Source organism: Eucyclogobius newberryi, unplaced genomic scaffold (genome assembly GCF_026437365.1).
Source record: "Eucyclogobius newberryi isolate DKJ021-1_F unplaced genomic scaffold, fEucNew1.0.hap1 SCAF_7, whole genome shotgun sequence".
Taxonomy (NCBI): Eukaryota; Metazoa; Chordata; class Actinopteri; order Gobiiformes; family Gobiidae; genus Eucyclogobius; species Eucyclogobius newberryi.
The window spans coordinates 37,659,841-37,683,947 of record NW_027316389.1 but is presented as its reverse complement, the minus strand read 5'-3'; the positions used below and the strand labels follow the sequence as shown (position 1 = coordinate 37,683,947).

The following is a 24,107-nucleotide window of genomic DNA, read 5'->3' as shown; positions in this document are numbered from 1 at the left end:
AGAGGACACAATTCCGTATGGGGACAATCGGTGTACTTTAACCTTATCATTGCAAAACACTAGAGGAAATGGTACAAAACATCAGAATCAGAAAAGGTTTATTGCCATTGTCAATTACCAGAATTCTCAAACATAGGAACTTGCTTTGGTGATTCGGTGCAACATAAAACAATGAACAAATATAAGTCAAAAATGGTCAAAAATTAGGCTTAATATGTAGACAAATTTAGAGTTGAATTTACAGATGTAGTGCTAAGTGATGAAATGATGGTTAAAGTGACAGTGTTTAAGAAGTGTTCATGAGTCCAACAGCAGAGGGAAAGAAACTGTTGTGACATTCTAGTCCGAATGGACCGTAGGCTCCTGCCTGAGGGGAGTGGCCTCCTGCCTGAGGGGAGTGGCCTCCTGCCTGAGGGGAGTGGCCTCCTGCCAGAGGAGTGGATCAAATAGTCCGTTTCCAGAGTGAGAAGGATCAGCTGTGATCTGACCTGTTTGTCCCAGAGTCCTGGAGACGTACAGGTGCAGGACCTGTACGTGAGAGATGGAAGTCTGCAGCTGATCACCTTCTCAGCAGAGCGCACCATGCGCTGTAGTCTCTGTAGTCTGTAGAATACAGTATGATAAAAATGGTTGTATACAGTTAATAGGAGTAAAGTGTTCTGCTTTCTTTGTACAATCGACTGTTTTGGCTTTCAAATGGCTTTCAAATGGTATAATTTTTGCATAGACCTAAGTGGATCTGTTATCTGTCAGACTTGTGTGACTTCTAATGCAAACCATTCTCAGCATTTCATTTGTTTTAATAGCTGGGAAAAGCGAGTGGACCAAAGAGGCAGGTTCTACTATGTGGACCACAACACGCGGACCACCACATGGCAGAGGCCCACCGCCGAATCTGTGCGGAGCTACCAGCAGTGGCAGAGCCATCGCAGCCAGCTGGAGGGAGCCATGCAGCACTTCAGCCAGCGCTTTCTTTATCAGGTACAACAACCAGGTCCAACCCAAGGGAAACCAAGGAATGTGTCTCTGCCTCGGATCATTCAAGTGCTTCAAAGGCATATGACAGGTTCTCATGTTTTTTTTTTAAATTATAACGTATAACTTTGTTTGGTGGGATAGAACTTGTGCTAAATATTTATCATAGTTTTACACCAGTCAAGTTATAGTTTTTAAAGGGTTTTGACATTAAAATCAAATCAGCTAATCAAGGTACGGTACATAATAATATTATTATTTGTCAAATCATAACTACTGTGTACTTCATAGGGATTTTGGCTCTTGTGTACAGTGTGGTTGCTAGGTAACAGTTGTGAAATAACTTCTACTTAAGCTACATCGTCTGCTCATATCCAACCAGTAAGTCATATTATAAACCAAATTTTTCAAACTGTGGAAAAATAGGCTTATTTTTTTTAATCATTGTAAGAAGTTTGCAGGTTCTATGACCAGGCTGGAATGAGCTTTTCCCTCACGACGGATTATTAAAGTATAACTTAACCTCAAGCTGTGCTAATAGGGACTAATGAGTTATGTGGTAACTAATAACTTTAATATTTCATATTCCATTTTCCAGATAAATTTAACTAAAAATCTAGTTCTGAAACTTTACCTGCAAAGCTCTAAATTAATGTTGTATTACAAAGTTTTAGATATATTTTTGTGGATTTATATAATGACATTGTGGTCCATAGATAGCACAGAGCTTGTCGGCCTCTGAGTTGTCTTTTAAGGTGAAACACAACAACAAGTAAAACTAATTTAACTAGAATGTTTTTTTGTCGGTTTGTCTTGACATAGAAACAGAAGGTGAGTTGAGGGGGGCTGCGGGGGGATAGTTTCCTCCTCTGCCTCTGGGCGCTGCTGACACACACTGTGATTCACCACTGCTCAGGTTCATGCGCCACTCTCATTGGTTTACAGTCTTCCACTATCTGCACTACATAAGTAACGTTTGGCTACAATAAACTCAAACTGTAGAGTCTTATTGCTGCAGCAAGAATAAAGAGACCACTGACTGACCACCACCTGAGTATTAAGAGCATATAGCTCCAACTTAATGTGGAACCTAGAGAGAAGTTCTACATCCCATATTCAGCCAGTCTTTATTTGAGGGAAATCTGCCTCTTATTCACAGAGCTACGAGCACAAAAATCTGATGAACTCTCCACATTTCTGTTGAATTCTTTTAGAAGCAACATAAAACATGAGTCCACACAGTCCAGTGTCAGTGCAGCTCACAGACAGGGGGCGCTGGAGAACAGAACTGAGAGGCTCCACTGACCAACACTGACACAGGATTTGGACACAACAGGTTAAACCACAACTGTGACAAGTCTTTTAATGATTAACAATTGCCCCATTTGAATCTTGGAGAGAAAAAGCTTACAATCTTAATGTATGATTGGCTGTTATCAATCAATATGTGAATCCTTCAACAAAAAAAATGTTTCACCAAAACCTCGGGGAAAGAAAGAAGGAGAAATACAATCTTTTTTTGGACACTTTCAATTCATCTGCCATGACCGAACCCTGCTTGAACCATTGGCCCAATATATTAGACAATTGAAACCAATTTATGATGACGCATTTCCTTCATGATATTGGTCCAATGTCTGGATTCAAATTGAATGTACAAAATACTGGAATTCTCTCTCACTGGCGCCCCCCTCCTTGCTCCTCCATAAAGAACTATCAACAATCAAATCAAAGTATACTCCTCTTTTCTCCACTATAAAGAAACATTGAAAAATGGACTCTTAACTCTAAGTCAAAGGATTGAAACTATAAAAAATGTCTCTATTTCAGACTCTGATTTCCATCCCCAACCGGCTGTTTGATGAGTGGAATAAAACAATCTCAAGATTTGTATGACAAGACAAGAAACCTTGAATCTTATTGAGAAAGAGGAGGCTGGGGTTTGCTCTTTCTGAAAAAGTACTTTATTTCAGCTCAGATCAGAGCTTTTCTGGTGTGACCCAGAATATGAAGCTCAATGTAAAAATATTGAGAGTAATGTTATGCCGGTGTGGAGTTCCTGTAGAGGCCTTACTGGCAGATGACAGACGGCTGAGTCATTTTTTGCGAGTCACAAAAAACGTAAAACTAGACAAACATGTTAATCTTAAATTGGTTGTCTTACAAAATCAAAATGTCACACTTAACAGCACAGATTCGAGATTTAAAGTCTGGACAACAAAAGGTATAAAGGTCTTTTACCAGATTGTAAAGGAGAATCATCTGAAGAGCTTTGATGAGTTGAAAGAATTATTTGGCTTAGAGAAACAGGACTTTAATAGGTGTTTACAAATAAGGAGTTATTATAACCAAGAAATAAAAAGGAATGATGACCATCATTGCCCTTTGACTGAAATATTTATTAAAGCTTTTTTAAATCAGAACTTTCAAGGGTTTCAAGAGATTAATATCTAAATTATACAAATGTATTCACAATCTGGACAGTCACTACTGTTTACATTAAGGGTCAATGGGAAAGAGAACCACAGGATCACATGAATTCTGTTGGATAAGTGTGTCTGGTTTCTTCATAAGCCCATGTCAAAGTGCCCATTACTCACAGGGAAATGCAGACTGTTGGAGAGGATGTGGCAGCAGGAGACAAACCACTACCATGTGTTTTGGGATTGTCCTGTTGTTCACAAGTTTAGGACTGAGATCAACAAAGTCTTACGGACAATATTCTTTCAGTGTCTGCAGCTCATCCATATTGTCTGAAATGCATTGTTCAGCTTCATGTGTGCTCCAGCCGTTCCTGACTTTTTTATCTTTGATCTCTGTGTTTGCTCATCTATTGCTCCTCGTTTCTTGGGATTTTGTGGGTAAAACGGTATTTTTCAAGAATAACTAATATGACGTCTACAGTGACGTCATACCCGAAAGTCGAGAGTCTTGATTGATACATGTAAAGAACTCAATTCACAGTGCGACACAGACCAAACTGGCGTGAGCAAGGAATTTGACTTTAAGGACTAGAAAACCCTGCCAAATGCCCTCTGTTATGTACAAATGTTATGCCCAGATAAGTTTAATATTTCCTCCCTCCAAAAATTGCTGTGCTTCCTCTGTCTCTAAAAATAAAGTATATTTTAATATATACCTTGGAACAGTTTGGAATATATAAAGATGTTCTACACTGTCCAAACTTAAAAAAAAAATAAAAAAAAATAATGAAATAATACATCCGTAGCTATACCAGGGCTATGTGCAGCACATTTCCCCCAAAGTATGTTGAATTCTCTTAAATGCAGCATATAACTTGGTCTCCATAACTGTCTCCACAAAGGGTTTAGGCCAGGTCACAGACAGGAGATCCCAGTGCGAGGCTGCAGCTCACAGGCTGTGGCTGTGCTGAAGCTGAGAAGAGAATCACAAAAGTGCTAGAGCTCCCCTGGGATTGAACCAGTCACCTCCAGTAGGTCGTCTCCTCCTGCTGAAGACCTGCTGTAGGTGATTATCTCTCAGTATTCAAACCCGACTGATGCAGTGAGCGGAAAGACAAATCCCATGGTCATCGAAAAGATGTCAGTGTGTTTGAGAAGTGTTAAATCATTGGCATCGAGTAAACGTCTGCAGTGAAGAAGAAACTAATGTACTCCAGATCTGAACCCTGTGAGGAACAATGGCACACTGAAGATCTGTGTGAGGAACAATGACACACTGAAGATCAGTGTGAGGAATAACAACACTGAAGATCTGTGTGAGGAATAATGACACACTGAAGATCTGTGTGAGGAATAATGACACACTGAAGATCTGTGTGAGGAATAATGACACGCTGAAGATCTGTGTGAGGAACAATGACACACTAACGATCTGTGTGAGGAATAATGACACACTGAAGATCTGTGTGAGGAATAATGACACACTGAAGATCTGTGTGAGGAACGACACGCTGAAGATCTGTGTGAGGAATAACGACACGCTGAAGATCTGTGTGAGGAATAATGACACGCTGAAGATCTGTGTGAGGAATAACGACACACTAACGATCTGTGTGAGGAATAATGACACACTGAAGATCTGTGTGAGGAATAACGACACACTGAAGATCTGTGTGAGGAATAATGACACGCTGAAGATCTGTGTGAGGAATAACGACACACTAACGATCTGTGTGAGGAATAATGACACACTGAAGATCTGTGTGAGGAATAACGACACGCTGAAGATCTGTGTGAGGAATAACAACTCTGAAGATCTGTGTGAGGAATAATGACACACTGAAGATCTGTGTGAGGAATAATGACACACTGAAGATCTGTGTGGGGAATAACGACACGCTGAAGATCTGTGTGAGGAATAATGACACGCTGAAGATCTGGGTGAGGAACAATGACACGCTGAAGATCTGGGTGAGGAACAATGACACACTAACGATCTGTGTGAGGAATAATGACACACTGAAGATCTGTGTGAGGAATAATGACACACTGAAGATCTGTGTGAGGAACGACACGCTGAAGATCTGTGTGAGGAATAACGACACGCTGAAGATCTGTGTGAGGAATAATGACACGCTGAAGATCTGTGTGAGGAATAACGACACACTAACGATCTGTGTGAGGAATAATGACACACTGAAGATCTGTGTGAGGAACAATGACACGCTGAAGATCTGTGTGAGGAATAACGACACGCTGAAGATCTGTGTGAGGAATAACGACACGCTGAAGATCTGTGTGAGGAATAACGACACGCTGAAGATCTGTGTGAGGAATAATGACACTGAAGATCTGTGTGAGGAATAACGACACGCTGAAGATCTGTGAGGAATAACGACACGCTGAAGATCTGTGTGAGGAATAACGACACGCTGAAGATCTGTGTGAGGAATAACGACACGCTGAAGATCTGTGTGAGGAATAACGACACGCTGAAGATCTGTGAGAAACGACAGGCTGAAGATCTGTGTGAGAAACGACGACACGCTGAAGATCTGTGTGATGTAACCCATGTCTCAAATTCGGCTCTTAATGATAGACATTTCCCCCTTACATTTTCATTGGCCCAACCACAAGGGGCGCTAGAATAAAAATGGCCGGACCACCAAGCCATTTCCGCTTCCTGCTCCGGCTGTGGACTGAAACTTCTGGTTTTGAACTGTAGAAAACGTCTCGAAACTAACCGAATCGTTTACAGATAATTCCAAGACTCAATGAGGTGGCGAGCGACCCAAGTGAACTGCGAATCTGGTAGGATCACTCTTTGTTTTTTCCCCCGGATACGGACACCCTAAATTGGATTATTTTTTTGCCTTTCACTCGGAATATATTCCCTTTTTTTGAAATCCTACAAACTGAATTTAAGAACACATAGAAACTGAACTTTGCTGGAAACCTTTTTGTTGTTTTGAATATTTGTTTATATATTGTTTATTTATATTAATACAATTTATACTGTAACGTCCTTCTGTGTTATTACTTTTTTTCATTCCCCACAAGCCCCTGTGGCCGAACTTAGTAACTTCTGACATTCACATGTGTGTTATTCATACTCAGCCTTATAAATACTAGTAAATGCTCATACTCATACTTGATAAATAAGCTCTTAAGTTAGTGTTACAGTGAGGAACAAAGACACGCTGAAGATCTGTATGAGGAACAATGACACACTGAAGATCTGTGTGAGGAACAATGACACACTGAAGATCTGTGAGGAATAATGACACACTGAAGATCTGTGTGAGGAACAATGACACACTGAAGATCTGTGTGAGGAACAATGACACACTGAAGATCTGTGTGAGAAATAATGACACACTGAAGATCTGTGTGAGGAACAATGACACAATGAAGATCTGTGTGAGGAATAATGACACACTGAAGATCTGTGTGAGGAACAATGACACACTGAAGATCTGTGTGAGGAACAATGACACACTGAAGATCTGTGTGAGGAATAATGACACACTGAAGATCTGTGTGAGGAACAATGACACACTGAAGATCTGTGTGAGGAACAATGACACACTGAAGATCTGTGTGAGGAACAATGACACACTGAAGATCTGTGTGAGGAATAATGACACACTGAAGATCTGTGTGAGGAATAATGACACACTGAAGATCTGTGTGAGGAATAATGACACACTGAAGATCTGTGTGAGAAACCACAGGATCACATGTTTGGAGGGAATTCTGTTGGTAAAGTGTGTCTGGTTTCTTCATAAGCCCATGTCAAAGTGCCCATTACTCACAGGGAAATGCAGACTGTTGGAGAGGATGTGGCAGCAGGAGACAAACCACTACCATGTGTTTTGGGATTGTCCTGTTGTTCACAAGTTTTGGACTGAGATCAACAAAGTCTTACGGACAATATTCTTTCAGTGTCTGCAGCTCATCCATATTGTCTGAAATGCATTGTTCAGCTTCATGTGTGCTCCAGCCGTTCCTGACTTTTTTATCTTTGATCTCTGTGTTTGCTCATCTATTGCTCCTCGTTTCTTGGGATTTTGAGGGTAAAACGGTATTTTTCAAGAATAACTAATATGACGTCTACAGTGACGTCATACCCTGAAGTCGAGAGTCTTGATTGATACATGTAAAGAACTCGGATACTTCCACATTGACACAGCTTTTGTTGCAAACAACTTTAAAAAGACTGAATTGTTGGACTGAGTAGATTGACGCCCACCAACCTAGATATCACGTTTGGGGCAAAATTAGACTGGGCATTTCCGAGTACTTCCGAAACAAGACCGAACGCAGCTCAGATGCCCCGTTTTCATCGAAATTAGATCACAGACACCGCTCGGCCAATGAGAAGCGAGAAGACTGCCAAGTGGGCATGTCTGTCAAAACGAAACTTAAGCGATGAAAATGCCCTGAATATGGCCAAATTACTAGTTAAATCTTAATTTTTTTTTCGAGGAATTTAGATACAGGGGCACGGTGGGCCCCCTCCTAATTCAAACCCAGGTCCCGCCGCCGATTTGACTACTTACGGGCCCCGGGCCCCCGTCTATTTCGCGGCCTGGTATGTATGTAGTATGTATGTAATATGTATGTATGTAGTATGTATGTAGTATTATGTAATATGTAAGTAATGTGCATGTAGTATGTATGTAGTGTGTATGTAATATGTATGTAGTATGCATGTAGTATGTATGCATGTAGTATGTATGTATGCATGTAGTATGTATGTATGTAGTATGTATGCATGTAGTATGTATGTAATATGTATGTAGTATGCATATAGTATGCATGCATGTAGTATGTACGTATGTATGTATGTATGCATGTAGTATGTATACATACTACATGCATACATGTAGTATGTATGTATGTAGTATGTATGCATGTAGTATGTATGTAATATGTATGTAGTATGTATGTAATGTGCATGTAGTATGTATGTAGTATGCATGTAGTATGTATGCATGTAGTATGTATGCATGTAGTATGTATGTATGTAGTATGTCTGCATGTAGTATGTATGCATTTAGTATGTATGCATGTAGTATGTATGCATGTAGTATGTATGCATGTAGTATGTATGCATGTAGTATGTATGTATGTAGTATGTATGTATGTAGTATGTATGCATTTAGTATGTATGCATGTAGTATGTATGTATGTAGTATGTATGCATGTAGTATGTATGCATGTAGTATGTATGCATGTAGTATGCATGTAGTATGTATGCATGTAGTATGTATGTATGTAGTATGCATGCACACTGCACAGCATCCTAACAGGCCGTAATGTTGAGGCCAGGCGTCACATTTTCCTCGCTGCACATGACTAGTGAAGGAGGTTAAGAGGCCACAAGGGACTGACACACAAACACTAACTACAATCTTATCGGACTCTATATTCCCACCACAGATAACAATCCCACACACACCCAAAATTGTCACATTTAAATAGCACTTTTCTACCTTCAAGGCACTCAAAGCACTTCATCAAGGAACCACTCACACATTCATTCACTCACTCGTTCACTCACACGTTCACTCACACTTTCACTCACACTTTCACTCACACTTTCACTCACACGTTCACTCACACTTTCACTCACACATTCACTCACACGTTCACTCACACGTTCACTCACACTTTCATTCACACGTTCACTCACACATTCACTCACACATTCACTCACACGTTCACTCACACTTTCACTCACACTTTCATTCACACGTTCACTCACACATTCACTCACACGTTCACTCACACTTTCACTCACACTTTCATTCACACATTCACTCACACGTTCACTCACACGTTCACTCACACTTTCATTCACACGTTCACTCACACATTCACTCACACGTTCACTCAAACACATTCACTCACACTTTCACTCACACTTTCATTCACACATTCACTCACACTTTCACTCACACATTCACTCACACTTTCACTCACACTTTCACTCACACTTTCATTCACACGTTCACTCACACTTTCACTCACACTTTCACTCACACTTTCACTCACACTTTCACTCACACATTCACTCACACTTTCACTCACACTTTCACTCACACATTCACTCACACTTTCACTCACACTTTCATTCACACGTTCACTCACACTTTCACTCACACTTTCACTCACACATTCACTCACACTTTCACTCACACTTTCACTCACACATTCACTCACACTTTCACTCACACTTTCATTCACACTTTCATTCACACGTTCACTCACACTTTCACTCACACTTTCACTCACACTTTCACTCACACATTCACTCACACTTTCACTCACACTTTCACTCACACATTCACTCACACTTTCACTCACACATTCACTCACACTTTCACTCACACTTTCACTCACACTTTCACTCACACTTTCACTCACACATTCACTCACACTTTCACTCACACTTTCATTCACACGTTCACTCACACTTTCACTCACACGTTCACTCACACTTTCATTCACACGTTCACTTACACATTCACTCACACTTTCACTCACACGTTCACTCACACTTTCACTCACATGTTCACTCACACGTTCACTCACACACACTGCCCACGCACACTCTGGGCTCTGAGGGGCGGGGCTCTAAGGGGCGGGGCTCTGCGGGGCTGAATCAGGCCTGTGTAGTCACCTCCACACACAGCTCTGACGGCCTTTCATACACACCTCTAACCACAGAATGGTGGCTTTGTTACAACTTGTGAACTTCAAGTATAAAAATATATGTTTTATTTCATATGATACATGTGTAAATAAGATAAGATAAGATAAGATAAGATAAGATAAGATATTCCTTTATTGTCCCACATGGGGAAATTTCATTGCCACAGGCTAGTTTCCATCCGTTGTCTCAGAACAGGTTGATCTGACAGTTAGTCACTGTGGTTCTACTCGGACTGGAGATTTTATGTATAAAATGCCAACAATTGCTTATGTTTATGCTACATAAAATGGATTATTGGATATAAAGTACATATCATTCAATTGTTGCATTGGATATGTTATTTAGTGTTTGAGGAAAGGACCTGTCACCGTGAAGTGAAAACATCTGAATGTGAGCTCTATTAAAATGTTTGGATTGTTCATGGAAAGTTTGGTTAACTTTTTGTGAAAACCTTCAACTATATGTTAAGTAGCAGCAAAATGTGTTTCCCAATGTAAAATAATAAAAAAAGTGGAACTGTCATATATAAGTATATATAGTGGCCGTCATATAGTGCGTCCTGTAGTGTTTTTTCACTACAATGCTTGCCTTCACCTGTCATGGTGGTTTGGCCTGCAGACAAGGCCTTTGTGGACTATTCCATGTAGATCTCTAACACCTAACCTTTATTTTACAGCGACATGCCAACACTGGCACTGTTAGCACTCTTTCCCTGCCTCTGTGCCTTCTCTTCTCTGTGCCCAGCTTTCTACTGAGGCGGCTCAAAGCTGCAAAATTCTGGCCAGGATGAAGTCATCATGTCTTTATATCATTATATGCTCCCTTTGCCTTTTTTAGTCAGAGTGAAGCAGTCTGGGTGGGGCGCCTTAACCCTGTGCTGCCACTCCTGCTCCTCACACTTTCCATGACAACATGACTACAGCCACTGTTCTAGTCCCAGCACTTACCTGCACAAAACTCTTCTGTCTGACTTGATGTGTCCTCGTTCTTCATCGTGTGGTGGCTCTTTGTGGTTCCTTTACCTTCATCATCAGCAGAATTTGCAATAGTAACAAAGAAAAATGACAAAATTGCTCTTTTTATACCAACTATAACCATCTTTTATTGAGTGATTTACTAAAGAATAATTCATATCTTCTGTGACTAGCCTCATGAACATTTAAGCCTTGTTGAGATGTTATGCTAAAGATGGCTGCTCACTTTTATACAAACTTGGAACTCATCTGAGTTGACTTTTCCTAACAAGCCTCTTTTGACTGTGTTTCCACTCAATGTTTGCATGTGTTTGTATATTCCAGCGCAGGACACTGCACACTGGACCACTGTGTGCTGCTTGTAAACTTTCCACACTTTTCCCCTGTGTGTACAGACCAGTGCAGGCTCCGTAAACTGGTAGTCATTTCCAGGCCCAGGGTGAATAAAGGTGCCTTTTGTCTGGGCAGGGGCGGGGGCGCTGAGGTGTGGGTGTGGGGCGTGGGGGGGCGTGGGGGCAGTCCAGTCTGTGAGCTGCATGAATGTTCCCTCAGTTCCCTCAGACATCACACCTCCTTGCCTACTTTCACAGTGCCGCATGAAGCTGCCGTGCCACCATGAGGGGGTGGGGGTGGGGGGCAGTAGGGGTGGGGTTTGGGCTCAAAGGGACAGCACTGTTGTTTTATCCTCCTACTGCCAGGCTGCTGTTTTTGGAGGGCATACAGCGCTGTGGAGAAGCGCAGTCCTCATTTGCCTGCAGCTACTCCTCAGTGGAGGACCTTGGACCCACCTCCACTGCCCCAAATGGAACCTTTCAGCCAAAGAGGACAGAAACACTGCCCCGACTGCGTTCTGGGCTAACTGGACTTGTGTCTGTGTTCTTGTTGCAGCCTTCTGGAGCACCGGTGGAAAATGACCCTCTGGGCCCACTTCCTCCAGGCTGGGGTGAGTCCTGACCCTGAGCATCACAAAGTACACAGGGATTTGAACCATCTCCACGCTCCTGTAGTGTAGTGTGTGAGCGCTGCGTGCGTGAGCGCTGTGTGTTGTGTACAGGGAGTTGGTGTCATCCCTCATTCACTCATTTATTTGTAGCGAATGTCTGGACATTGCAGTATCTAGATGTCTAGTGGTTTTCTCCTCCACACAAGAGAGTGACTGTCCCATGTTTGAGACTGTGAGTGTGGTAGATTTAGGATGGGGGAGGAGAAGGAGCACTACTGCTTCTGAGCCCTCAACACACAGCTGTTAATGAGAAAAAGATGTCCGAGCAGCAGAGGGAGGGGCCCCACTCCTGCCTGAAGCTCAGTTTAGTTTTGGAGATGCTTCCAGCTTTGGTTTAAGAATTGTTGATTGTGTTCACAGAGAAGCGCCAGGACAATGGCAGAATGTACTTCGTCAACCACAACACGCGCACCACGCAGTGGGACGACCCACGAACCCAAGGGTGAGCATCTCCACTCCAGTGTTAGGCGCTTGTGTCGGTCTGTCTATCCAGGTCCAGGCTGAAAGACGTTTGAATAATGATCTGTTCTGACTCTAGTTGCACTTCAGCACGTCTCAAATAACAATATTGTTTCATGTGTTTCAGGCGTGCTCCTCTAATAAAAGTTATAATAGTTGTTGGCCAGATCACTTCTAATATTAATATATTAGATATTATCATTTCTGTAATGACGTTTAGCTCTTATGTGACATTGCTCCATACTTTGACACGTCTCAAACACGTGTGTGTGCTTTTTGTGTGTTGCAGGTTGGTTAAGGAGCATCCCCTGCCCCCGGGCTGGGAGATGAAATACACTCCTGAAGGAGTTCGTTATTTTGTGGACCATAACTCACGCACCACAACTTTCAAAGACCCTCGGCCTGGCTTTGAGTCAGGGTGATTCACTTGCACTTTACTCACTGTCTCTTTCCCAGTCTGTGGTGGGACGGGCTGAAGCTGACTTTGGTCTGTCTGTGCAGATCTCGTGAGGGCGGGTCCCCAAGGGCATATGACCGGAGCTTCAGGTGGAAATACCACCAGTTTCGCTTCTTGTGCCACGTACGTATTACATCCAATGCTGGGACAATACTTAATATGATCACAATAAATACTTGCTTTAGACTGTATTTTTTAATGTTTTATATGTATTATATTATAGTGAATAAACGTCACATAGGACTAAAACATTTTTGTGCCCCATGTTTATTTTACAATTATTTATCACTTTTCTTTTACACAGAACTTTGACAGTAGAACTTTGATAGTAGATTTAGTATTGACTAGTGTTTAAGTTTTGATATTTACACTCACTTATTCTGCGCAGTTTGAAGCCTAATGTCTGATACCACAATGTACTTAGATTAGTTTTGGAAATAAACATTCTCAATAGCACTAAATGAAAGACTGTATTGTTATACAGTTAAGCTAGGTTCAGATGGCGGCGTCCGCCTCTTGTTGGACGTGTCTGTTTTCGACGGCAGACGCTGGAGGCGTCTCGTTGCCATATGCAGTGACTATTCAGAGCTATAACTGCTACTCTGAACAAACTCTGATTGGTTGACGCGCCATGAATGTTGCCAAAAGTTAACATTTTCCAATTTTGGCATTGGTCAAGACGCACTTGGCCAAATGCTTGAAATCCACTGCAACAATGCTCGGCAGCGTAGGCATAGAAACGTCTGAACGCACCATGACTCGCAGTTAGTGTTCTGGCCGGTACATATGTTTTGTACTTGCATTTAGTTATTCCTCAATGTTTTCTCAAAGAAAAATCTCAATTAGTTATTCCTCAATATCAATGCTCTCAAAGAGGCTTTGTTAAGAAATTATAGATATACCATCAGCTGTGTACAAACTACTCCTGCCATATGTAGTATTGACAATGACCGCGTGTACCTGTGTCCAGTCCAACGCATTACCGAGCCACGTCAAGATCTCAGTGTCCAGGCAGACGCTCTTTGAGGATTCCTTCCAGCAGGTGAGTAAAGCGCACTGAAGAGCACACGTACGTTCTATTGTCGGTGGTCAGCGTGTGACTGTGTGTGTGGTAGATCATGAACGTGAAGCCGTACGACCTTCGGCGTAGACTCTACATCATAATGCGCGGCGAGGAGGGACTGGATTACGGAGGCATCGCCAGGTCAGTCTGCCCTGTGTGTGTCTGTGCTCCGATTCCTTTTTGTGTCCTTTTTGTGTCCTCATGTTTCTTTGGTTTTGGCATTGTGTCTCTGTCTCCGGTGTCTCGTCAGTGGTTTTACCCTATGGTAGGTGACCTCATGCTGTTCTACCACAGGGTAGAACCACGGACAGGATGCTGGGGGTGTCTGCGTCCTGTGTCCTGTGTTGGTGGTAGCAGCGGTGGTGGGCCTCATTGTCTTGTTGTTAGTCTGTGTGCACACTGCTCTAAAGGTGTCTGTCCATACTGTCCACCATTTTCTCACACAATTATCTTCATTCATACACTCAAAATCAGTCTCTTGAGTTTTTTCTTCTCATTTTGTTTTGTCTGTAGTTAACTAATAATAAATTCTGTTTATCACTGGTTTGTTGTTTACTTCCTATACTTTCTATACGAGGTGACCGTACAGAGAAACAACTTTCCTGGCAAATTTCTTGCTGTTTTATTATTTATTATTATTTATAGCCTGACATGGACCAGCCTCTTGTTGGTGCCAGAGTCAGGACTAGGTAATGACGCGTGCCTGTGGTTATGACGCGGTCTTGCCCCACCGCCCGTCAGTTTGGAGATTGGAGGAAAGGAGATAGTCTGTACTAAAGCTAAACACTGCGGGAATCAATCAAAAAACACTCTGGACATATATGAAGCACAAATAGCAATGTAAGAAGGTTAAAAGCTCTGAAAAGTCGATTTTGCATGTTATGGGACCTTTAAGTCTGGAACATTCTACCTGAAGATGTGAGGCAGGTTCTACTCTGACAATGTTCAAATCTAAACTAAAAACAGTTTTGTTTAGTTGTGCATATGACTGTAAGGATTATCTTTGCACTCTTCTCTTTTCGGTCTTAAACTGTTTTGTGATTTCTGTCATGTCTTTGTGATTTTAATGAATTTATTTCCTGTTGTGAAGCACTTTGAATTGCCTGGAGTATGAATAGTGCTCTACAAATAAACTTTCCTAAAATTTTGAGAGGGGGAAAAGAATCAACCACTTCACCACTTCAAACTTAGTTAAAATGTGCAAAACCCATGTTTAATTAAATCTATTTGATTTTAAATAGAACACTGGGCGTGGCCATGTTGAATTTTCAACAAAATCACAATATTGGAAAAATAAACAAAATACAAACACTGTCAGCTTTGAACAGACCAAATTGAGCGCAAAAAATATTGAAAGACTGCTATGTAGCGCCACCTCAAAAATGGATTTACATAGCTGCAATGGGAGCTCTGACCAGGAGAATGCCAATGTAGACAAATGAAAATAGGACATTATTATGACCCCTAAACCCTACAAGAAGTCAAATACAATAATGAAAAAGTCACTCATCATAATCTTTCATCGAAATCATCAGGACATATCTGGGAGCAATTTGCATAAGTCTCAGGGTGTGGTCATAATGTCAATGTCAAGGATTATTTATAAAGCACTCTTACAACTTTAAAAGCCCAGAAAAGTGCAATATACAAACAATTAAAATACACATGAAGTTACTAAAAATAATAACTCAGCTCAGTTCATGTTAAGAGGTCAGAGAGAAAAGGTAGGTTTTTAACAAGGATTTAAACTGCTCTAATGTATTGAATTGAATTCATTTTTCGAAGGAACCAGGCGTTTGTGTATTTTGATGGCCTTGACATAACTATGTGGCTAAAGTATAATGGATAGAAACAATTATCTCCATCGTGACACCTCATCGTCATTTTTAAAAACATGTAAAGTCAGGTTTAGTGGACTCCCACTGAAGTGTTCCGCAGTCGCAAGGATTGTGATGTGATCACTGCTTGCAATTTAAAGTGGGCTGAACATAGAGGTTAAAGCCACCACTGATAAGGTTTTATGACTTAAGAATAGAAAGAAAACATTGCTCCCTGGTAGAGCAACACCTTTCCATGAATTCTGGGTTTGTACAGGTGCTTAAAATGCTTGAATCTTCTTCTTTTCAAGGTTAGAAAAGTGCTTTTGCAACCAAGAGTGCTGGAAAAAGCTTGAAATTTAAGTATATCAATCTGTATCCAATGCATTTTGACCGTTAAGAATGGTACTAGTCTTCATTTTGTTGTTTTGAAGTACTCTGTAAAACTGGATATGACTGCTTCGTGCTAGTGTTATAACGCTATGCTCAACCCTAAAAAACTGTTTCTGCCCGTGTTCTGCCGCGTTATTTAAAGAGGGAGGGGGCTCTATTTGCCTTGAATTAATTACTTGAGCGGGGAAAGCGTGTTTCCTCACAGCACCAGTTGTTGCTGCTGTACAGTGTGAGCTGACTCAGGCCCAGGAGTGTGAAGTGGATGATGGACACACACTCGAGAGACACTGGGTAAAATGACACTTGTGATAAAATGTGATTGAAAAATATCAAAGTCAAAGAGAACAATGCGTGGGGTGACATTGAACAGAAAATAAATAAAAACATGAAAAAACAAAACGAGACCAGAGAGAGAATGACATAAATCAAAAGGCATCCTACAAATCAATAAAACCTAAAACACAAATGAACCCAAGCAAATGTCCCACTTTGCCCACTCTCTGTCAAAGTTGTCCATTTTCAAATTGAGTCTGAATGTGATTTTTTTTCCAAATTACGAATGTCCATTATAATGCCAGTCCAGTCCTTGATTGTCGTTGCATTTTGTGGGAGGGCCTTTTCGCTGCTGCCGGTAGGATGCTCCAGAGAGAGCTGCTTGTTGTGACCATGACAGGAGTCCTGAGGCCCAAATACAGAGTCCTGAGGCCCAAATACAGAGTCCCGAGGCCCAAATACAGAGTCCTGAGGCCCAAATACAGAGTCCTGAGGCCCAAATACAGAGTCCTGAGGCCCAAATACAGAGTCCTGATATCCATTGGGATGATGATGTCATCAATTGCCTGTAAGACTTTGTTAATCTCAGTCCTAAACTTGTGAACAACAGGACAATCCCAAAACACATGATAGTGGTTTGTCTCCTGCTGCCACATCCTCTCCAACAGTCTGCATTTCCCTGTAAGTAATGGGCACTTTGACATGGGTTTATAAAGAAACCAGACACACTTTTCCAACAGAAATCCCTCCAAACATGTGATCCTGTGGTTCTCCAATGAAATGTACATATACTTTCCCAATCTTCATCCTCCAGAACAAAGTGACCCTCTCTTTCCCATTGACCCTTAATGTAATCAGTAGTGACTGCCCAGATTGTTAATACATTTGTATAATTTAGATATTAATCCCCTTGAAAATTCAGATGAATAAACTTTAATGAATATTTTCAGTCAAGGGGCTATGATTGTCATCATTCTTTTTGACTTCTTCATTATAATAACTCCTTATTTGTAAATACCTTTAAAAGTCCTGTTTCTCTAAGCCAAAGGATTCTTTCAACTCATCAAAGCTCTTCAAATGGTTCTCCTTTACAATCTGGTAAAAGACCTTTATGCCTTTTGTTTTCCAGACTTTAAATCTTTAGGCTGTGCTGTTAGGTGTGACATTTTTATCATAATTTAAGATTTTAACAGAATTGTTTAGTTTGCATGTCTAGATCAGCTCCTTCCATGTTGTAAGAACAGATTTCACCCAAGGGTTCTCCACCTCCCCCAAATAACTCAACCGTCCGCCATGTCCCAGTAAGGCCTGCACAGGAACCCCCGGCACAACATTACTCTCAATATTTTTCCATTGAGCTTCATATTCTGGGTGACACCAGCAACGCTCTGATTTGAGCTGAAATAAAGTATTTTTTTAAAGAAGGTAAATCTCAGCCTCCTTTTTCTTTTGATAGTTGTAAAGTTCTGAATCAGATAGAAATAGTTTTTTCCCTTGTCATATAAATCTTGAGATTGCTATATTCCACTCATCAAACAGCCGGTTGGTGATGGAAATCGGAAGAGTCTGGAACAAATGGAGAAACCTCGGCTAAACATTAGTTTTTATAGTTTAAATCCTTTGACTTGGGATCATCTCAAAATGGGTTGAAGCTGAAAAGACTTAATATTTTTCGTCTTTTTGTTGCTTTGAAGCTTCAATACATCGTTGTGGCAGTAATTGTTTTGAAATGCTAAAAAACTTGCAACGAGCATTAGGCCAACATTAGTGCGGGCGCGGAGCACGGGGAGTGCGTAGGGGGGAGCACGATGCGCCATGTTCGCCCGTGCGGGAGATCACGGCGCGCCGTGGCCCGTGCGGGGATCACAACGCGCCGTGGCCCGTGCGGGGATCACAGCGCGCCGTGGCCCGTGCGGGGATCACAACGCGCCGTGGCCCGTGCGGGGATCACAGCGCGCCGTGGCCCGTGTGAGGGAGCACCCGCCCCGCTCCCTGGACCATGTGGATTGAGTAAACAAACATGTGTGACAGGTGACATTATTTGGAGAGTTCATAACTTCTACTGATAAACATACCAAAGGATGTTCAGAGATGTTCACTAGAGCTGAGCAGGGTCTATAAAGCTACTATCGTTTTATCAACGCGTAAAATTTTATGTAAAGCCAGTCTTAAGTCTTTTGAGGGGGGGAGGGCGTCCAGAGAGAGACGAAAAATATTAAGTCTTTTCAGCTTCAGCCCATTTTGAGACGATCCCTAAGCGGGGGATAAGGTTCTATTTTTCAAGATCTTTTTTTATAGTGGTAAAAAGAGGGATATAATTTTTCTCCAGAACTGTAGGTCTCTATGAAGTACCACACCTAAATATCTAAGAGATTCTGTTTGCCATTTAAATGGGTAAATCTTTCTCAAGGTCAGAGGGGGATGCCAGTAAGAGAGAATTTCTGTTCTTTGTACTTTCAATTTGTACCCAGACATTGGACCAATTTTCTTTGGAAAAAATGCGTCACATTAGTTGTGGAAATTTCTGGTTTGGTCAAATACAACAGAACATCATCTGCATAGCAGGCAATTTTATGTTCCGTCCCATTATCGAGTATTTTTGGATCGTCTAATAAATTGGACAATAGCACAATTCGAATACAAGGCAATTCAAAGTGCTTCACACAACAGGAAAAAAAATCATTAAAATCACAAAAACGGGACAGAAATCACAAAACCTTTTAATTTCGTTGTAATCCCTCCTGGAGTGTTCCATTGTAAAAAAATATTCATATTTATTTGACATTGCCAGCGTGACGGGTGTCTCCGGGATTGGCACATTGCTTTTAGATTGAGTTTTTCTCATGTTCGTCAGAGCACTATTTGCATCTGCACACGTCTGTGCTGAGCGTATATATATATATATATATATATATCTTTAACGTATATATAATATATCTTTTACGACACCTCTCTCGTCGACACCTCCACCTGATGTGTGGCACTTTGTATCTTTAATGACGGACCCAGTATGTCCCCTCTCTAGATTTAGCTTTTGCTAAACTAATTGACCCAGACAAAGCTTTTAGTGTTGCTTGCTCTTGATGAGTGGGTAGGTGCTCCAGGCGTTTCCTGGACTTTACAGTGGCCTTAGTGCTGACCATCTGTTCAACATGTTTTCTAACCCTCTCCCCAAGCTGACATTATATAGTGGGATAACTATGGCCAACTGAGTCTTTAAAATAAATATATATGCAATGAATTGCACACCCAGGAGTAAATTTGACTGTAATGTTATGGTGTCATAGTGGGCCGCTCTGCCCCTCCTATACGGGTCATGAACAAGATTTGAGTCTTTTTCACTGTAAGTGAATTAAATCACTTAATTAACTAGCTCTGAGCAAGAGGAAGCTTCCTCCGGTGAGCTCAATCTTTTCACTCTGCCATTGACCGTAAGCTTCAGCGTAGTGGAATAAAGGAGCACATTGTCCACATTCTTCCCCCTCATGCAAGTAATCATTGAAGGAGATATGCTGCACGTCTGCTTATTGGCCATTGTTGAAGTTTAGTCTATAATAGACTACGAGAGGCGAGGATCGTTATCAAGATCTTCATTCAAACAGTAGCTTGTTGTATTGTCTTGCTGATGAGTCCGTCCTACCAGTTTAACTGGTTTATATAGCTGTTACTGGGGTCTGATAAAATGGTATGATGTCATGGTTCAGGACTACACTCTTGTGTCAGGACTTCACTCTTGTGTCAGGACTACACTCTTGTGTCAGGACTACACTCTTGTGTCAGGACTACACTCCTGTGTCAGGACTACACTCCTGTGTCAGGACTACACTCTTGTGTCAGGACTACTACTCCTGTGTCAGGACTACACTCCTGTGTCAGGACTACACTCTTGTGTCAGGACTACTACTCCTGTGTCAGGACTACACTCTTGTGTCAGGACTACACTCTTTTGTCAGGACTACACACTAGCTGTTACTGGGGTCTGATAAAATGGTATGATGTCATGGTTCAGGACTACACTCTTGTGTCAGGACTTCACTCTTGTGTCAGGACTACACTCTTGTGTCAGGACTACACTCTTGTGTCAGGACTACACTCCTGTGTCAGGACTACACTCCTGTGTCAGGACTACACTCTTGTGTCAGGACTACTACTCCTGTGTCAGGACTACACTCTTGTGTCAGGACTACACTCTTTTGTCAGGACTACACACTAGCTGTTACTGGGGTCTGATAAAATGGTATGATGTCATGGTTCAGGACTACACTCTTGTGTCAGGACTACACTCTTGTGTCAGGACTACACTCTTGTGTCAGGACTACACTCTTGTGTCAGGACTATACTCCTGTGTCAGGACTACACTCCTGTGTCAGGACTAGGCATGCATACCGTTACGCAGGACCGGATCCGGACTTGTAAAAACGTTTCGGTTCAGGTACAAAAAACATCATCATTCAATGTTTATAACTTAAGTTGTGAAACATACACTCTTGTGTCAGGACTACACATCTGTGTCAGGACTACACATCTGTGTCAGGACTACACATCTGTGTCAGGACTACACTCCTGTGTCAGGACTACACATCAGTGTCAGGACTACACATCAGTGTCAGGACTACACTCCTGTGTCAGGACTACACATCTGTGTCAGGACTACACTCCTGTGTCAGGACTACACATCTGTGTCAGGACTACACATCTGTGTCAGGACTACACATCAGTGTCAGGACTACTCACCTGTGTCAGGACTACTCGCCTGTGTCAGGACTACTCGCCTGTGTCAGGACTACACTCCTGTGTCAGGACTACTCACCTGTGTCAGGACTACTCGCCTGTGTCAGGACTACACTCCTGTGTCAGGACTACTCACCTGTGTCAGGACTACTCACCTGTGTCAGGACTACTCACCTGTGTCAGGACTACACTCCTGTGTCAGGACTACACTCCTGTGTCAGGACTACACTCCTGTGTCAGGACTACTCACCTGTGTCAGGACACTCCTGCGTCAGGACTACTCACCTGTGTCAGGACTACACACCTGTGTAAGGACTACTCACCTGTGTCAGGACTACACTCCTGTGTCAGGACTACACTCCTGTGTCAGGACTACACATTAGTGTCAGGACTACACTCCTGTGTCAGGACTACACATTAGTGTCAGGACTACACATCAGTGTCAGGACTACACTCCTGTGTCAGGACTACACTCCTGTGTCAGGACTACACATCTGTGTCAGGACTACACTCCTGTGTCAGGACTACACATCTGTGTCAGGACTACACTCCTGTGTCAGGACTACACTCCTGTGTCAGGACTACACTCCTGTGTCAGGACTACTCACCTGTGTCAGGACTACTCACCTTTGTCAGGACTACTCACCTGTGTCAGGACTACTCACCTGTGTCAGGACTACACTCCTGTGTCAGGACTACACTCCTGTGTCAGGACTACACAATTGTGTCAGTGTCAAGACACACTTCTGTGATAATGACTTATCTGTGTCTTCTCTGCAGGGAGTGGTTCTTTCTGCTGTCCCACGAGGTGCTCAACCCGATGTACTGTCTGTTTGAGTATGCGGGCAAGAACAACTACTGCCTACAGATCAACCCCGCCTCCTCCATTAACCCTGACCACCTCACCTACTTCCGCTTCATCGGGCGCTTCATTGCCATGGTGAGCTCTTTCACTTAACATTTATTTACACACAGAACTTGCAAATGTTCTCCCAATAATCCATACATTTGTGCTCAACAATGTAATACAACTTAGATCATCTTGAAAATACATGCATAATGTGTTTAAGAAAACCACTGTAAATTGTAAAGTGCTTAGTTCAATGATGCACTCACTATCGGAAAAGTCATTTCAAATGGACAGTTTTAAAATGCCTTAATTATTCTCTGAAAGTATGACTTTTCTTATTTTTTGTTTTCAATTTGATCTGTTTCAAACACAGAAAACTCGGCAAGAGATCAAAAACGAAAATCAAATATCAAACACAAGTAGCATGACTTCCGTTCATGTCGGCGCTTTGAGCTGACACACCCACACCTCTGCTGCAAAACTTGGCTTTAAAATCTTTGTATGGCCCACTTAATCCCAAAGAGAAAGAACAAGAAAAACACAACTCTGGTAATATGACATAATATGGAGTATTTTTAGAGAGAAGGTGATAGTTGCCATGGGCCCGGCCATGTCCGCTGCAATTGCCGCTGAGCTGAAAGCAGGAGGACTAACCGGAGCATGCATGGAGGAAGTTGAGCAGCGTATTTCAGATAATACAGACAGTCTGCAGACAGTAAGGGCCGAGATGGAGGCACTGCAGGCCAGAGTGACAACGCTGGAGGAACAATGATATGAAAAATAAGATCCTTAATTTGGAGTCCAGATCACGTCGATCCTGAGTCCTGTGGACGTAGAAGAAGGAGAAGAAGGAAAGGATAGAGAAAACTTTTTGGAGAAGATTATTCCAGAGCTCCTTGTTAACTCAGGAGTTGAAGTCCCTCCTATCACAAGCAAAAGAGAACATTGCCTGGGCAAATCAAGACCAGCAGCTGATAAACCACGAGACCTGATTATGAGGTTTCTTAACGATCGTGGAACGTGTCTTGAAGGCTGCAAGGGTTAAAGGAGACCTCCAGTACAAAGGCAAGAGCATCTTCTTTGCTCCAGATATTCCATACAAGGTTCTTTAACAATGACTAAAGTTCCACCACATCTGTGAGTTGCTCAGGAGGAGAAAAGTGAGACATGGATTATCTTTCTCCGCATCTCTTCTGGTGACTTTTGAACATAAAAAACACATGCTCAGAACACCAGGAGAAGTTCTCCTCAGGAATATGCAAAACGAGAAATGAAGAGTACAACGGATAGAGCCACCAGCGTGGGGCGTGGTCACATGGTGATACATTTCTGCTAACCTGAAGAGACTGATCAAATGATTTATTTGCTTTAACATCAGACTTTATGCTCCATGTTGGCTGTCGGCTTTTGTACATAAACTTTTGTTTAAGTACATCTACTCATCGATTTGCCAAATTTGGGCGACTGGAAAATACATGCAGAGTGCAGCAGGGGACGTGGTGAGCCAGGGAGGTTATATATCACCTTCTTTCTGAGGATTTGTGTCAGGGGTGCCAGGGGAGTTTTTGGGGGGGCACTCACTGGAATTGGACGTCCCTCCCTTTTATGATCTATTTTAGATTAAGATTTGGGTTCGATGCCTGTTTCAAGCATGAACCCTTTTTTATTTTTTACCCTTTCAGTGGTTTTGTGTTCTTATGGTTCTGTGTGTGTTTGTTGTTTTCGATCAGAGATTAAAAATATTTGAAAGTTATCAACGGTACAATCAATACAATCAACCCAATGACATCAGAAGTGTTACAAGTAGCATCCTTCAATGTGAACGGCACTGAACCCAATCAAACAAACAAACATTTTAACAAAAATGAAAAAAGAAGGAATATACATTGTATACTTACAAGAGACACATTTGAATGACACTGAACATCAAAAACTAACAACATTCTGTTGTAAAATATCCTGCTTTTT

The 24,107-nt window shown here is 41.9% G+C and overlaps 1 protein-coding gene across 2 annotated transcripts in view; it reads left to right on the top strand.

The window, feature by feature from the left end:
- wwp2 (WW domain containing E3 ubiquitin protein ligase 2) overlaps nucleotides 1–24,107 on the top strand; it is a 68,824-nt gene that overhangs the window by 30,111 nt on the left and 14,606 nt on the right. For both annotated transcript variants that reach the window (XM_072435803.1, XM_072435804.1), the window contains exons 10-17: nucleotides 807–981; nucleotides 11,982–12,036; nucleotides 12,457–12,538; nucleotides 12,845–12,973; nucleotides 13,057–13,135; nucleotides 13,983–14,054; nucleotides 14,128–14,216; nucleotides 22,070–22,229. In XM_072435803.1, the coding sequence (XP_072291904.1) occupies nucleotides 807–981; nucleotides 11,982–12,036; nucleotides 12,457–12,538; nucleotides 12,845–12,973; nucleotides 13,057–13,135; nucleotides 13,983–14,054; nucleotides 14,128–14,216; nucleotides 22,070–22,229 (841 nt within the window). The remainder of the gene's footprint in view (nucleotides 1–806; nucleotides 982–11,981; nucleotides 12,037–12,456; nucleotides 12,539–12,844; nucleotides 12,974–13,056; nucleotides 13,136–13,982; nucleotides 14,055–14,127; nucleotides 14,217–22,069; nucleotides 22,230–24,107) is intronic.